This window comes from Mobula hypostoma, chromosome 6 (assembly GCF_963921235.1).
Source record: "Mobula hypostoma chromosome 6, sMobHyp1.1, whole genome shotgun sequence".
NCBI classification, from domain to species: domain Eukaryota; kingdom Metazoa; phylum Chordata; class Chondrichthyes; order Myliobatiformes; family Myliobatidae; genus Mobula; species Mobula hypostoma.
In genome coordinates, this window is record NC_086102.1 from 183,134,590 (window position 1) to 183,150,110 (window position 15,521).

The 15,521-nt window shown below is 39.8% G+C and overlaps 1 protein-coding gene across 1 annotated transcript in view; it reads right to left on the reverse strand.

Annotated features, from left to right (window-relative positions):
• lrp2a (low density lipoprotein receptor-related protein 2a) overlaps positions 1–15,521 on the reverse strand; it is a 404,078-nt gene that overhangs the window by 349,975 nt on the left and 38,582 nt on the right. Inside the window, 1 exon segment of the mRNA XM_063052409.1 lies at positions 8,980–9,096. Within this exon segment, the coding sequence (XP_062908479.1) occupies positions 8,980–9,096 (117 nt within the window).

Consider the following 15,521-nt stretch of genomic DNA (forward strand, 5'->3'; position numbering starts at 1 on the left):
TTCTATCTGAATATGAATGAGGGTTGACAGTATAAACTTCTGAGATACTTATGCTTCACCACAGATGTCCTCTCCTGAGATCAATCAATAGCTCCAGCCACAAACGTAACTTAGTATGGAGCAAGAGTGTACTTTCAGTGGCTGTCAAGGGTGATCTTTCCACACTGATGCACGAACTACTTGAAACGCATCATTGTCTGCCTTCCAACTGTTGCATTACCGAGATCGCTGCTGCTCTTTATTCAAATGAAAGCTGAAAGGGTTCTTTCCTTTCGCCAAGGAGCAGCAAATGGAATCAGCTTTAGCTTCAAGAGCTCTGCTCTTCAGGGTGTTATTAACCGGAAATGCACGGAAAAGAAAAGAATTCCACACCCTCAAAAACACAAGAGTCTGTAGATGCTGAAAATCCAGAATAACACACACACAAAAAGCTGGAAGAACTCTTGACGGGTCTCAGCCTGAAACATCTACTGCTTATTCATTTCCATAGATGCTGCCCGACTTGCTGAGTTCTTCCAGCATTTTGTGTGTGTTGCTTTCCAGTCCCTCAAAGTCATAGACTACAGCACACAAATAGGGCCTTCCTACATCTAGACCGTTGCAAACCATTTAAACTGCGTAATCCCATCAACATGTACCAGACCAAAGCCCTCCGTACCCCTCCATCCATGCACTGATAGCTCGTTCTGTGCTCTCACAACCTTCTGAGTGAAGAAGTTTCCGCTCATGTTCCCCTTAAACTTTTCACCTTTCTCCCTTAACCCATAACCTCGAGTCATTGTTCCACCCAGCCTCAATGAAAAAAGCCTGGTTGCATTTTCTCTGTCTACATCCCTCTTAAAAGGCGTTTGCGTGGGCAGCACACCAAGCATTTGAATAGAAAAGAAGTATTTATTTTCTGGCCATTCATTGTGCCTTAAGCATTAGATAATCCATACAATGTCAAAAATAGATATGGATTTTCTGCTGGAAATGTGGCTTTTCATTCAGGTCCATTTCAAACTAATAAACAAATCAGCAAACTTACAATGCCAACTGAGTCTATATGGGTATTTTTAGACAGAACTTGCAAACTTAACCACAAATCAATTATCTCGTATGTGGGCAGGCTATCTGACTAATGGCCTATGATAGTAACCGGAGATCAGCAGTATCATCCCTCAATACTACATCACGACCCTTGAATGTCCCTTCAGCCAGATAATTCAAATTATGCAAGACGATGCAGCCTAATCATAATCATTACTCAGGGCCTCTCAAAGTCCTCTCACGAAAATAAGTGATCTGCCATCTTACAAATCTCAGAAGTCCTATACATTGGAAAATTTCCCTCTCAGCTCTGAAGGTCGTTTTTCAGCAGATGCTGCTCTGCTTAATTTTTTTTCCTCTCTTCCAAGAAAGACTGAGGTCTAATTTGCTGATCTAGCTAACACCATATAAGACTGTAAGATATAGGAGCAGAATTAGGCAATTCAGCCCATTGAGTCTGTTCTGCCATTCCACCATAGCTGATCCCGGATCCCACTCAACCCCATACACCTGCCTTCTCACCACATCCTTCGATGCCCTGACCGATATAGAAACCATCAGCTTCTATCTTAAATATAACCACGGGCTTTGCCTCCACCACAATCTGCTGCAGAGCATTCCAAATATTCACTACTCTCTGGCTAAGAAATATCTTCCTTACTTCTGTTCTAAAGGGTCGCCACTCAATTTTGAGGCTGTGCCCTCTAGTTCTGGATAACCCCACCATAGGAAACATCCTCTCCACATCCACCCTATCTAGTCCTTTCAACATTCAGTAGGTTTCAATGAGATGTCCCCACATTCTTCTGAATTCCAGTGAGTACAGGGCCAAAACTGCCAGACGCTCCTCATATGTTAACCCCATAATCCCCAGAGTCATCCTTGTGAACCTCCTCTGGACTCTCTCCAATGACAACACATCCTTTCCGAGATATGGGGCCCAAAACTGTTGACAAAACTCCAAGTGCGGCCTGACTAGTGTCTTATAAAGCCTCAGCATTATCTCCTTGCTTTTATATTCAATTTAGTCAGTCAGTCTTCATTTATTGTCATTTAGAAATGCATGCATTAAAAAATGATACAACATTCCTCCAGAATGATATCACAAGAAAACACAGGACAAACCAAGGCTAAAACTGACAAAACCACATAATTATAACATATAGTTACAACAGTGCAAAACAATACCATAAGTTGATAAAGAGCAGACCATGGGCACAGTAAAAAAAAAGTCTCAAAGTCCCGATAGACTCATCATCCCACGCAGGCGGCAGAAGGGAGGAAGTCTCCCCACCATGAACTTCCAAGTGCCGCCAACTTGCCAATGCAGCACCATTGGAAGCACCCGACCACAGCGGACTGTGAGTCCGTCCGAAAACTTCGAGCCTCCGACCAGCCCCTCCGACACAGCCTCTCAGAGCACCATCCTCTGCCGACCACCATCCCCTTGAAATAACTGCCAACATTGCATTTGCCTTCTTTTTCACAAACACAACCTGTAACTTAACCTTCCTGGAAACTTGCACGAGGACTCCCTCTGCACCACTGATGCCTGAACCTTCTCCCCATTTAGGTAATAGTCCACACTATTGTTCCTTTTAACAAAATGCATTATCATACATTTCCCAACACTGTATTCCATCTGCCATTTTTTTTGCCCATTCTTCCAATTTGTCTAAGTCCTCCTGAAATCGCATTGCTTCCACAGCACTACTTACCACTCCACCTACCTTCATATCATCCGCAAACTTTGCCACAAGGCCATCAATTCCATTATCTAAATTATGATGATGATTATGAAGACATGTAGTCCTCTTTTATTGTCATTTAGTAATGCATGCATTAAGAAATGATACATTATTTCCTCCGGTGTGATATCACAAAACACAAGACAAATTAGCAGTCCCAATACTGACCCCTGAGAAGCACCACTAGTCACTGGCAGCAAATCAGCAAAGGACCTTTTTGTCCCCACTCACTGTCTCCTGCTTGTCAGCCATTTCACTATCCATGCCAGTATCTTTCCTGTAATGTCATAGGATTTTATCTTGTTAAGCAGCCTCATGTTGGACACCTTATCAAAAATGTCTTCTGGAAATCCAAGTAAATAGCATCCACTGCCTCTCCTTTGTCCACCCTGCTTGTTACTTCCTCAAAGAACTCTTAACAGATTTGTCAGGCAAGATTTCCCTTCACAGAAACCATGCTACTTTGACTTATTTTATCATTCGTCTCCAAATACCTCGAAACCTCATCTTCAACAATAGACTCCCACACTTTCCCAACCAGAGGTTAGGATAACTGGCCTGTAATTTCTTTTCTTTTGCCTTCCTCCCTTCTTAAAGAGTGGAATGACATTTGCAATCTTCCAGTCCTCCAGGACCTTGCTAGAATCAAGTGATTCTTGAAAGATGATGACCAATATATCCATTATTTCTTCAGCAACCTCTTTCAGGACTCTGGGTTGTAGTCCATTTGGCCCAGGCGACTTATCCACTTTAAGACCTTTGAGTTCACCTAGCACTTTTTCCTTTATAATAGCAATGGCACCCACTCCTGTCCCCGACACTCATGGACCTCTAGCACACTGCTAGTGTCTTCCACAGAGAAGACAGATGCAAAGTACTCATTAAGTTCATCTGCCATTTCCTTGTTCCCCCATTAGTACTTCACCAGCATCATTTTCCAGTGGTCCAATATCAACCCTCACCTCCCTTTTACACTTCAAATAACTGAAAAAACTTTTGGTATCTTGCTTTATATTTTTGGCTAGTCTATCCTCATATTTCATCGATTCCCTTCTTATAGCTTTTTTTAATTGCCTTTTGTTGGACTTTAAAAGCTTCTCAATCATCTAAACTTCCAAGTATTTATATATCAGGTCCTTTAGAATACCTTCCAATAAGTTTCCCACTACTGATGTCAGGATCACTGGCCTATAATTTCCTAGTTTTGTTTTGGAACCTTTCTTAAAAGAGAACAACATTGGCTATCCTCCAATCTTCTAGTACTTCATCTATCACTAAATTATCTCTGCTAGGGACCAGGCAATTTCTGCACTTGCCTCCGCAGGGTCTGAGGAAATACCTTGGCAGGCCCTGGAGATTTATCCACCCTAATTTGCCTCAGGACAGCAAACACATCCTCCTTTGTAATCTGTACAGGGTGCATGAAGTTGGTGCCACTTTGCCTCACTTCTATAGGCTGTTTCCATCTCCTGAGTAAATACCAATGCAAAAAATTCGTTTCAGATCTCCCCTATCTTGTTTTTGCTCTACACATAGATTACCATTCTGATCTTCCAGAGGATCATTTTTTTCCCTTGCAATTCTAACATATCTGTAGAATCTCATAGGATTCTCCTTCACCTTGCTTGCTAGGGAAAGTTAAAATCACCTGCTATTACAACCGTATGTTTCTTGCAACAGTCTGCAACCTGACATCAGTGGTTTGGAAGTTGTTGAAATCGATTGTTAGGGATGAGATTACAGTGTACCTGGAGGCACATAACAAGACAGGCCAAAGCCAGCATGATTTCCTGAAAGGAAAATCCTGCCTGACTAACCTACTGCAATTCTTTGAGGAAATTACAAGCAGGGTAGACAAAGAATATGCAGTAGACATGGTGTACTTGGATTTTCAGAAGGCCTTTGACAAGGTGCCGCACATGAGGCTGCTTAGCAAGATAAGAGCCCATGGAATTACAGGGAAGTTACTAGCATGGGTGGAGCATCGGCTGGTCGGCAGAAAACAGAGAGTGGGAATAAAGGGATCCTATTCTGGCTGGCTGCCAGTTACCAGTGGAATTCCACAGGGGTCGATGTTGGGACCGCTGCTTTTTATAATGTACGTCAATGATTTGGACTACGATATTAATGGATTTGTGGCTAAATTTGCCGATAATACAAAGATAGGTGGAGGAGCGGTTAGTGTTGAAGAAACAGAGAAACTGCATAGTTTAGGGGTATGGACAAATAAGTAGCAAATGAAACACAGTGTTGGAAAGTGTATGGTCATGCACTTTGATGGAAGAATTAAACGGGCAGACTATTATTTAGATGGGGAGAGAATTCAAAGTGCAGAGATGCAAAGGGACTTGGGAGTCCTTGTGCAAGATACCCTAAAGGTTAACCTCCAGGTTGAGTCAGTGGTGAAGAAGGCGAATGCAATGTAGAAATTCATTTCTAGAGGTATAGAATATAAGAGCAGGGATGTGATGTTGAAGATCTATAAGGCACTCGTGAGATCACACTTGGAGTACTGCGTGCAGTTTTGGGCTCTTTATTTTAGAAAGGATATACTGACATCGGGGAGGGTTCCGAGAAGATTCATGAGAATGATTCCAGAAATGTAAGGGTTACCATATGAGGAACATCTGGCAGCTCTTGGGCTGTATTCCCTGAGTTCAGAAGAATGAGGGGGAATCTCATAGAAACATTCCGAATGTTAAAAGGCCTGAACAGATTAGATATTTCCCATGGTAGGGGATTCTAGGACAAGAGTGCACGACTTCAGGATTGAAGGACATCCTTTTAGAAATGAGATGCGGAGAAATTACTTAAGTCAGAGGGTGGTAAATCTGTGGAATTTGTTACCACGAGCGGCTGTGGAGGTCAAGTCATTGGGTGTAGTTAAGGCAGAGATAGATAGGTTCTTGATTAGCCAAGGCATCAAAGGGTATGGGGTGAAAGCAGGGTAGTGGGGATGACTGGAAGAATTGGATCAGCCCATGATTGAATGGTGGAGCAGACTCAATGGGCCAAATGGCCTACTTCTGCTCCTACATCTTATGGTTTTAAATCCTTTGGACTGTTGTGTGGTTTGTGATTTACCTCCATTAATGTGGTCATACCTTTCTTATTTCTCAGTTCCACCCATAAAACCTCACTAGTCAGTTCTCCAGTCTGTCCTGACAGAGCATTGCTCTGACATTTTCCCTGACTAGTAATGCCACCTCTCCTCCTTTAATCCCTACCGCTCCGTCGCGCTTAAAACAACAGAACCCTGGAATATTGAGCTGCCAGTCCTGCCCCTCCTACAACCAAGTCTTACTAATGGCTGCAATGTAAAAATTCCAGGTGTTGATGCAAGTGCTGAGCTCATTCACCTTTCCTACGATACTTCGTGCTTTAAAATATATGCAGCTCAGGACATTAGTTGCACCACGCTCAACCTTTTGATTTCTTACTTTGCCTGAGGTCTTAACAATATCTACCTCCACATCCTTTCCACTAACTGTTCTGGCACTCTGATTCCCAACAATCCACCCCCCCCCCACACACACACACACACACACACACACACACACAACTAGCCATAGAAACCTACAGCACAATACAGGCCCTTTGGCCCACAATGTTGTGCCGACCATGCGACCTACTCTAGAAACTGCCTCGAATTTCCTGACCATATAGCCCTCTATTTTTCTAAGCTCCATGTACCTATCTTTGAGTCTCTTAAAAGACCCTATTGTATCCGCCTCTACCACCGTTGCTGGCAGTGCATTCCATGCACCCACCACTCTGTATGAAAAACTTACCTCTGACATCCCCCTTGTACTTATTTTCAAACACCTTAAAAGCACCTCAAACCTTTTGTGTTAGCCGCAAAAGAATCATTTTTTCTCTGTGGTCATAATTACTAAAAGATAAAAAAGACTACTAATTACACCAGTAAACCTAAATTGAAGATTCATTCATAGATCATTCTTCTTGTTGTTTTATGAAGGAATGCACGACTGTAGATTTGGGATGGAATTTTATGATAATTGGATAGATTTCTAAGACATTTTTATTCTATTCTGTTATTTCACTATATTATTCTATTATTTTAATTTCCAATAATGAATTTTTTCATCAAGCTGTGTTAAGCAATTCTTATTTTTATTGTGTATTTTCCTTCGAATTTCCTCATCTGTGAAACCCTCAATTTTATAAAACCGATGTCATTTAATGCTGAATGGCAGTTCTTTAGAGAAAAATAAAACACTGTCCTCTGAGTATGTTTATAAGTGACATGGCTCTTGATTTATAAAACTTCCTTCAGCACTGAAGCCTAAATAAGCTCTTTACACAATACGTAATCATTAGTAAGTACATTACAGGAACATGTTTGACAAACTAATGTAATAACCAATTCTGTAATGTCATTGTTGTAAAGACAGAACAATAACTCAAACTAAATGTTTCCATTTTCATACAGCAAGAATAGCAGTAGCTAACAATTAATAATAGCATGGCAATCAAATCTTCAGACCTAACAATATTACAGCAATGTTTTGTCAGATATTGTACATTATATTAAAAGACTTAATGGACATACAGTAATTATATAAAGGGAACCTGTTCTCAACCCAGCAGCTATAGTTCATTATAGAGGAACACATGTGTTTACATTGGCTTTGGATATTTCTAAGTTCAGCTAAGCTTGAAATCAAATTGAATTAATTAATGTAATTGTACATTTCACACAGATGGAAGTATGGAACATTTGCCTAGTTACATTAGGACGACATCAGCAATAATATATATAAAAAAGCAAAATCATAGAACTATAAACATGAGAAATTCTGCAGATGCTGTAAATCTTGAGCAACACACAAAAAAAAACGCTGGAGGGACACAGCAGGTCAGGCAGCATCTATGGAAATGACTAAATAGTCGATGTTTCAGGCTGAGACCCTTCTTCAGGACTGGAAAGGAAGGAGGAAGATGTCAGAATAAAAGGGGTGCCAGGGGAGAGGAAGAAGGTGATAGGTGAAGACAGGTGTGTGGGAAAGGTAAAGGGCTGGAGAGGAAGGAATCTGATAGCAGAAGAGAGCAGATCACAGGAGAAAGGGAAGGAGGAGGGGATCCAAGGGGAGGTGGTAGGCAGGTAAGAAGAGGTAAGGGGCCAGAATGTGGAATAGAAGTGGGAGGAGGCATGATTTTTTTTTAAATGGAAGGAAATATCAATATTCATGCCATCAGATTGAAGGTTACCCTGATGGAATACAAAGTGTTGCTCCTCCACCCTGAAGGTGGTCTCATCTTGGCACAAGAGGAGGCCACGGTCAGACATGTTGAAACAGGAATGGGAATCAGAATTAAAAATGTTGGGCCACCGGGAAGTCCTGCTTTTGGTGGATGGAACAAAGGTGCTCGACGAAGCCATCCCCCAACTTACAACGGGTCTCACCAATGTAGAGGAGGCCGCATCGGGGGCATCGGACGCAATGGATGATCCCAGCAGGTTAACAAGTGAAGTGTTGCCTCACCTGGAAGGAGTGTTTGGGGCTCTGAATGGAGGCAAGGGAAAAGGCGGATGGGCAGGTGTAGCACTTTGGCTGCTTGCAGATGTAAGTGCCAGAAGAGAGATATTTTTTTATTGAGATACAGCACAGAATAGGCCCTTCTAGCCCTTCAAGCCACACCGCCCAGCAATCCACCAAATTAAACTTAGTCTAATCACAAGACAATTTACCTAACAACCAGAACGTCATTGGACTGTTGGAAGAAACCAGAGCACCCTGAGCAAACCCACGCAGTCACGGGGAGAATTTACAAAATCTTTACAAATAGCAACAGGAGTTGAAGCCAGGGTCCCCTGTGTTGTGCTAACCACTACCCTACTGTGGGGAGGGCTGAATGGAGAAGGGAATTACAGACGGAGAGATCCCTGTGGAAAGCGGGGAATGGGGATGAGGTAAAGAGGTGTTCAGTGGTAGGATCCCTTTGGAGATGGCAACTATTTGGCGATGTCATAGAACTACAGTTATTTCTCACTGATTTGCAGACTCAGGTCAACTGTTCAACTCAATAACTGCAATTGGTAGCCTTAAAAGTGGCAATCAAGTGAAGAATTCATAGTAAATTCAGAGCACAAGAAACATCATGTGGCCAATGCGTGAGCTCTTATAAGTCACATTCCAACAAGCTTAAGAAAATGCAGTAACTGAGTTGTAGGACTTACTACACCCTATTTCATCCATTCTGTCACTGCAATCATCCGCATGGTCACAGATGTATTCTTTTGGGATACATTCCCCATTTGTGCAGGTAAACTGTTGACTGGAACACTTCTCTGAAGCTGCACAGAAAGGCAAATAATAATCACTGTTAGCAAGGATTGATCTTACACTTTTAAAAAAGTGTCACAACACCATTCATCATTGCTCTCTAGATTGAATCTAATGAAAAATTACAAGAGAACATTAAAGAAATTAAAGGCATTTCCAACTGGTACATGGTAGTGAATAGATAAAGTCTTGGATAGGTCTGTAGTCTGTAGTCTAGTGTAGTTTTTGTGCTTTTTCTTACATAGTTCAGTGTAGTTTTTGTATTGTTTCATGTAGCACCATGGTCCTGGAAAACGTTATCTTATTCTAACTATGTTCTGCACCAGCAGTTATGGTTGCAATGACAATAAAAAGTGACTTGACTTGAATCTTATCATGTAGTGACCAAAATGAGTAGTCAATATTCATAGGCCTGTGCTATAAGATTGAAAAGCAGTGAAGCAGTTAATTTATTATAGTTAATTTTATCTCATTAGTGTAAAAACACAAACAAGTATTTAGCTCATAGCTTCAAAATGCTAAAGCTAGGAGGTCAGCTGGAACATTACAATGAAACTGTATCTCATTTAATTCTGTTGCAACTTCTAGTGGTGCCAAAACCCATGAGAGTGTGACAGAACATGACAAGAAAGTGAGAAGCATATGCACGATCAAAAAATTGTGAAAAAATACAATTATAGTCTTGTTCAACTATACTGCATTGCTTTCCTTTTTATTATCGAAAGCTTTTACATCTTTTCACTTGTCATCTTTTTTGCTTTATTTCATAATATTTTTGGCTTCAATTTCTCACTGTGAAAACATTTAATATAAAGAGAGACACCTGCACAGTTACTCTGGCAGTTTGTCTTTTTTACTCCAATTAAAAGCAATTTGTGTCTTGGTTAATTCAGAATCTTTATTTCTGATATATCTCTGTAAAGAAAATTCAGATGTCAAAGCTTGCTGTGAGCTTAAAAAGTAGGTTTTGAGACGAAGGTAGGGTGGAAGGCAGAAGCTGGAGGGTGAGGAGCAGTGTTTTTCATGCTGACATCATCATTACATGTACCACCCTGTCACAACACCATCAAGTGCTGAGTCAAAGCAAATGTGCAGATGTCACTACGATGTCAGGCTCTGGGCTTGCACTCACTGCAATTCAGGGATTTAGGGATAACCTACTTAAAACCTATTGAATATTGAAAGGCCTTGATAGAGTGGATGTGTTGCGGATGTTTCCTATGGTGGGAGAGTCAAAGACCAGAGGACACAGCCTCAGAATTGAGGAGCATCCTTTTAGAACAGAGATGAGGAAGAATTTCTTCAGCCAGAGAGTGGTGAATCTGTGGAATTCACTGACACAAACAGCTGTGCAGGCCAAATCATTGGGTATATTTAAGGCATGGGTTGATAGATTCCCGAGTGGTCAGGGCATGAAGGGATATGGGGAGAAGGCAGGAAAATGGAACTGAGAAGGAAAATGGATCAGTCATGATGAAATGGCAGAAAAGACTCGTTGGGCCAAATGGCTCAAATTCTGCTCCTATATCTTATGGTCTTAAATTAAAAACTGCAAAGTAGATTGTTGAAGATAAAACCCACCTTGCAAAATTATCCTAAATCTCCCATTCTACTTTGGCAATGAGATTTTGCAAGTCATCCAGCCTTCATATCATGTGATTCCAAATTTCATCAAAACTATTTGGTTTCATTCAATTAATTTCTATCTTATTGGATGTGGCTTTCAGTCTTGCTTAACTTTAACCCAAATTATGTAAAGTCAAGTTTAGAAAACAATGCACACATTAGTCTGATCTGTATAGGGTAACTTAGTGTACTGAAGCTTTTAGAGGAACTTGGGCAAGAGCTTCAATAAAGTTATTCAATACCTATGACAGCAAGATCATAATCTTATGAGTTCTATTAAAGTTCGAGTGGAGATTACAGTGAAATCCTATCTTAACCACATGAAACTTTTAAAGCAATTCTCTCGAAATGCAGAAACTGGAATTAATTACTTATTTTGTGCCACCAAACATGTGGTTAATGACAAAACAGGTAAGTTTCTATGGGATAAAAATATATATGAAGCATTCAGCATAGTGGTTAGCACTACGTTTTATAGTACTAGACCCAGGTTCAATTTCCAGTACTGCCTGTAAGGAGTTTGTACATTCTCCTTGTGATCGCTTGGGTTTCCTCCCACAGTCCAAAGACAAACCAGATGATAGGTTAGTTGTTCATTGTAAATTGTCCATGATTAGGCTAGCATTAAACTGGGGGATTGCTCAGCAGCTCAGCTCAAAGGGCTGGAATCTGTGCTGAATTTCAGTAAATAAATTTTTTTTCAGTTTAAAATTTGGCCCAAAGTCCTAATAGCAGCTAAAACCCTAAAAGATAATGCACATGAAGGATTATCCAAGAATTTATGAAACAATCATAAACAGTTTAAAATTAAACTAAAACTCAAATACTGAAATTAATTATAAGTCATCTAAAGTTATTTAGACACAAAATACTGGAGGAACTCAGCAGGTTAGCCAGGATCTATGGAAATGAATAAACAGTCAATGTTTCAGGCTGAGGTCCTTCTTGAGAAGCACTTGAGGAACACTGTTTGGACAAAGTATATTCACCCACCCAGGTATCACTAATACTGCCGCAGGAAGAATGCACTATCTCTTTACAGGTAATGGTGGGAATTGAACCAGTCGCTGTACTATAAGGTGTCGTGATAACCACTATGGTACCGTGCAGCTAAGGTGCTGTAGCTAAATACTGCAGAGTTTACAGAAAGATAGAAGTACTAGAACATAAAAAAGACTAGCTTTATTTTAATAATTTATTATTATTTAACTTCATTACTTTTGATAGAGCAAGAAAGGTAAGTAGGTAACAGGAAACATTAAGGAGAAAGGAACAATACTCTTCTTAGTATCTCTGACAAATACCGCATAGCCCTGTTTCTACCTAAAAGCAGACAGGCTGAAGTTCATTAAAGAATCCATCACATCATAGATAGTCACTTAATTGCAAAGCACATGCCTTCATAGCACGAAGAATGCAGCACAAGATAAAGCAAACATATCTGCCAACCATTCATGGTTTATAAGATAAGCCAGAATTGTACACACAATGCTTACTTGTCTGCATTCACAGATGAAAACTAACAGATTTGAAATCCTAGATATCTTCGACAAATGATGCTACACAGCATAGCATCTGCATTTAGGCACAGGTTTCACATGCAAAACCTCAAAACAGTGCACCTCCTGAACAGTTTGTGCAGCCTGAAATTCAGTTGTTAACTCAATAAATGTTTTCTTCACTGCACTACAAAATTTTACTTGAAAGTCACATCTATGTATAGCACACTTGTTGAAATTATTTCATTTCCCTGTGTGTATGTAACTTGCTTGTGCATGGAAGCACCCAGTGACATTAACTGGCATAGGAAACATCAGTGGCTTAGTCTTACTTTAGTAACACTAGGGTGGAGGAGCAACACCTTGTATTCTGTGTGGGTTGCCTCCAACATGACGGTATGAATATCAATTTCTCCTTACAGTAAAAAAAATTCTTCTATTCCCCACTCGTACCTCTTCTAAATTCCAGTGAGTACAGGCCCAACACTGCTAAAGACTCCTCATATGTTAACCCCTTCATTCCCAGAATCATCCTCATGAACCTCCTCTGTACTCTCTCCAATGACAACACATCCTCTATGAGATATGGGGCCCTAAACTGTTGACAATACTCCAAGTGTGGCCTAACTGGTGTCTTATAAAGCTTCAGCATTATATCCTTGCTTTTAAATTCTATTCCCCTTGGAATAAGTGGCAATATTACATTTGCCTTTTTTGTCACAGACTCAACACGTAAATTAACCTCCTAGGAGTCTTGCACGAGGTCTTTCTGCACCTCTGATGTTTGAACCTTCTCCCCAGTTAGATAATAGTCCACACTATTTTACCAAAATGCATATCACACATTTCCCAACACTGTATTCCATCTGCCACTTTTTTGCTCATTCTTCCAACTTATCTAAGTCCTGCTGCAATCGCATTGCTTCCTCAGCACATCCATATCTTCATATCATCCGCAAACTTTGTCTCAAAGCCATCAATTCCATATCGCTTGAAGCTGAACACAAATATAATTTCAGACTACTTGAATCACGTAGGAATTTGGAGAAACAAGAAATTAACTTTTATTGAGTATAATGTGCTTAATTGCATAATGGTGCTGAAGCTTTTGCTTTAGTCTAAGCTAAAATTGTTTTGTTGTTGATTTCCATTTGTACTCTTCTCGCTTAAGTGTCCAATAATAATCAGCTAGTGTTGATAGATTCGAGTTGCCCTGATGCCATTTCTCTGTGACAGTAATGTCCTGGTGAAACCTTGCACAATGCCTGGCACTGACAGCACCAAGATTTGCAGGGAAGAAGTCTGCAAGATTTACAGAAAATGAATCTTTAGTGACTTGTTGTATTTCATGGTTCTGTATGTTTGAAACATGTTGTCAACCAACTGCACATATTTTGGTGCTCTGTTGTTGCCAAGTAAATTTTCAACAACATCCTTGAATGCAATACGATTTTCTCCAGTCTCACTACAAGTTCTCTGAATTTCCTGTCATTGATGACCTGTTTAATTTGTGGACCAACAAAAAAAGCCTTCCTTAATCTGGGCATCAATTATGCTGACTTGAATTATGAACTATTAATTATGGGTTATATATAAAAATAATCAATTACGTGCTATGTTCGTGGCTTGCTTAAAGATGAAGTTACACCTGTATTCCTAGATCCCTATGTCTTCCTCTAAAACATTAATAATATTTAAAGACCATCATTCCCAACCCCACACCAAATCAAGAAGTCTAACCTTGTTCTCCCAGTACAAGTGTGGGTTTGGGAATGACATCGAACTAGTTAAAGGAAGACACAGTAGTACTGCTGCCACAAAGACACCAAATTTCACAACATATGCCAGTGATATTAAACCTGATTATCTAGCTATTGGAACATTATTATATCTTTCAATCAAAAATATTTTCTGTGAAGAACACGTTCTTTTAATGTAAGAATACAATAATTATCTGGATTGTTACACCGAAGTTCTGCAACAGGGTAATAATAAAGATCACATTTTAAGATTAAATTTACTTGGATAATATTTTAAGCAATATTTCAAATATATTGTAAATGTAAGTCGACAGTACACAGTGAGTAGAACATTCTGTAGCAATACAATAAGATAAAGAAACAAGTCTATCACTACTAACTTTGTAGGTGTAGAGTTTTTCTTTCTCTGTAATGTAAATATGTGTTTTAGGTTGCTATTTAATCAAAACATAAATGTCTAAATATCCCGAGTTCCCTCTGGCTGTGATGTATATGGCTTGATGCCAACATGCTTTGGCAAACTGGACACAGTGAGGTTTCACTAAAATTCTTAACAAGAGTATTGATTATCAATGTGTTAGGGAAGAGGAATCAACTATCCATGAGTCGCAGATCAATTAGTTAAATACCTCAGGTGCAACACTGCCACATTACACTAGACAACAAAGAATTTGCTTCCTGAATACTTTTTGGTGTGTCTTACGGATTTTGGCCTGCTGATCATGAAAATCGCCATGAAATGTCCCTACCATGCATGAAATCGCCTATTTTTAAAATTTATTATTTAAACCATCAAGGATGCTATATTATACACACACACACACACACACACACACACACACACACACACACACAGGATTACTCAAATATTATTGTAATATCAAACATGCAACACTTTATATATACAGTACTGTGCAAAAATCTTAGGTGTGTGTGTGTGTATATAAAAAAAAACTAGCATGCCCAAGACCTTTGCACAATACTGTAGTAATTAGTAATTTTACGCATTGCACTGTACTGCTGTTACGGCAAAAATACAAATTTCATGACATGTGAGTGATGATAAATCTGATTATTAGATGTTTCAGTATTACAGTGGAGTAAAAGGAATTACGGAGGCATGAGAGAGGAAATAAGAAAAAATCTGCAGATGCTGGCAATCCAAGCAACACACACACACACACACACACACACACACACACAATATGGTGGCAGACTATTCACTTTTCCATAGATGCTGCCTGCTAAGTTCCTCCAGCATTTTGTGTGTGTGGCATGAGAGAGAAGTTGGTCAGAATTGATGATGGCAGTGTAGCAATGACTGGAATTGCTGGAAGCAATCAGAAGGCACAGGATATATACATCCCAAAGAGGGAGAAGTATTCTACAGGAAAGATGACACAACCATAGCTAATGATATTAAACCTGATTATCTAGCTATTGGAACATTATTATATCTTTCAATCAAAAATATTTTCTGTGAAGAACACGTTCTTTTAATGTAAGAATACAATAATTATCTGGATTGTTACACCGAGAAGTCAAAGCCAA